This window comes from Octopus bimaculoides, chromosome 21, assembly GCF_001194135.2.
Source record: "Octopus bimaculoides isolate UCB-OBI-ISO-001 chromosome 21, ASM119413v2, whole genome shotgun sequence".
In the NCBI taxonomy this organism is placed as follows: Eukaryota; Metazoa; Mollusca; class Cephalopoda; order Octopoda; family Octopodidae; genus Octopus; species Octopus bimaculoides.
The window spans coordinates 4,372,852-4,373,973 of NC_069001.1; the positions used below are offsets into that span (position 1 = coordinate 4,372,852).

The 1,122-nt window shown below is 37.3% G+C and overlaps 1 protein-coding gene across 1 annotated transcript in view; it reads right to left on the reverse strand.

The window, feature by feature from the left end:
- LOC106872141 (short transient receptor potential channel 7) overlaps positions 1-1,122 on the reverse strand; it is a 216,872-nt gene that overhangs the window by 23,333 nt on the left and 192,417 nt on the right. Inside the window, exon 11 of the mRNA XM_052975290.1 lies at positions 993-1,117. Coding sequence (XP_052831250.1) covers positions 993-1,117 — 125 coding nt within the window. The remainder of the gene's footprint in view (positions 1-992; positions 1,118-1,122) is intronic.

The following is a 1,122-nucleotide window of genomic DNA, read 5'->3' on the forward strand; positions in this document are numbered from 1 at the left end:
ATATATATATATATATATATACACGCGTGTATATATATTAATTTTCAGCTGTGGGTTCTGGAGTAACGGGAAATGAAGGGTTTTGTTGAAGGAGACAACGTACCACCCAGTTCAAAAACGACCCCACCATCGTGAGAGCACCATCCCTCACCACAAAGCAGTGCGTCTTCACACTACACCAAAATGGAACTACTTAATTTATTTATCAAATAAAATCTCTTTTAATGTTTCTTCTGAAGCAGATTTACAACTCCTATCTCAGCTTTCTTTCGCCTTGCCACATTACATAATTTCAGGCAGGTTCATAAAGAAGGTTCTTTGTGAATTAGACATTTACAAGCTTTACTTCTTACTCTATAATGTATTCTGTCTAGTTGCTAGACAAGGCTGCAATAGAACTAACTTCAATAAACACGCCATCAAAGGCCAGCTTTGGTAATTTACTATCAATGAAGTCGTAAAGAAATTCCGAAGAGACATTAACCTAACATAGCAACATATTGCAGATATCTTTACGTCTTCTGACACAGAACAATACAAGAAACATGGGTAGATTTCATGACGGCGAGCTGGCAGGATCGTTAGCAAGCCGGGCAAAATGTTTAGTAGCAGTTCAATTATCTTTACGTACTGAGTTCAAATTCGACAATGTCGACGTTGCTTTTTATTCTTTCGAGATCGATAAAACAAGTACAAGTTGAACATTGGGGTCGATGTAATCAACTAGGCCTCACCCCTGAAATTCCTGACCTTGTGCCAAGATTTGTCTCCCACCATCGCCTGCCAACCGGTGCTGGTTTGTTTACGTCCCTGTAAGATAGCAGTTTGGTTTAAAAAAAAAAAAGAGACCGATAGAATAAGTACCAGCCTTAAAAAAATGCTGTGGTCGATTCATTCAACTAAAATTCTTTAAACTGTGCCCCAGTATGGTCGCAGTCTAATTTCTCAAACAAGTAAAAGATTATATATATATATAATGTAGTGGTACTTACACGCTTCCATAAAATAGTTTTTCGGTTCGTGTTGCTTGCTTTTAATTTGTGCTAACAAGTAATTAAAATCAGTGTAATTTCCTGCCATCAACAACATCCGTGCTCGTTGTGTTCCATTAAAATATCTACA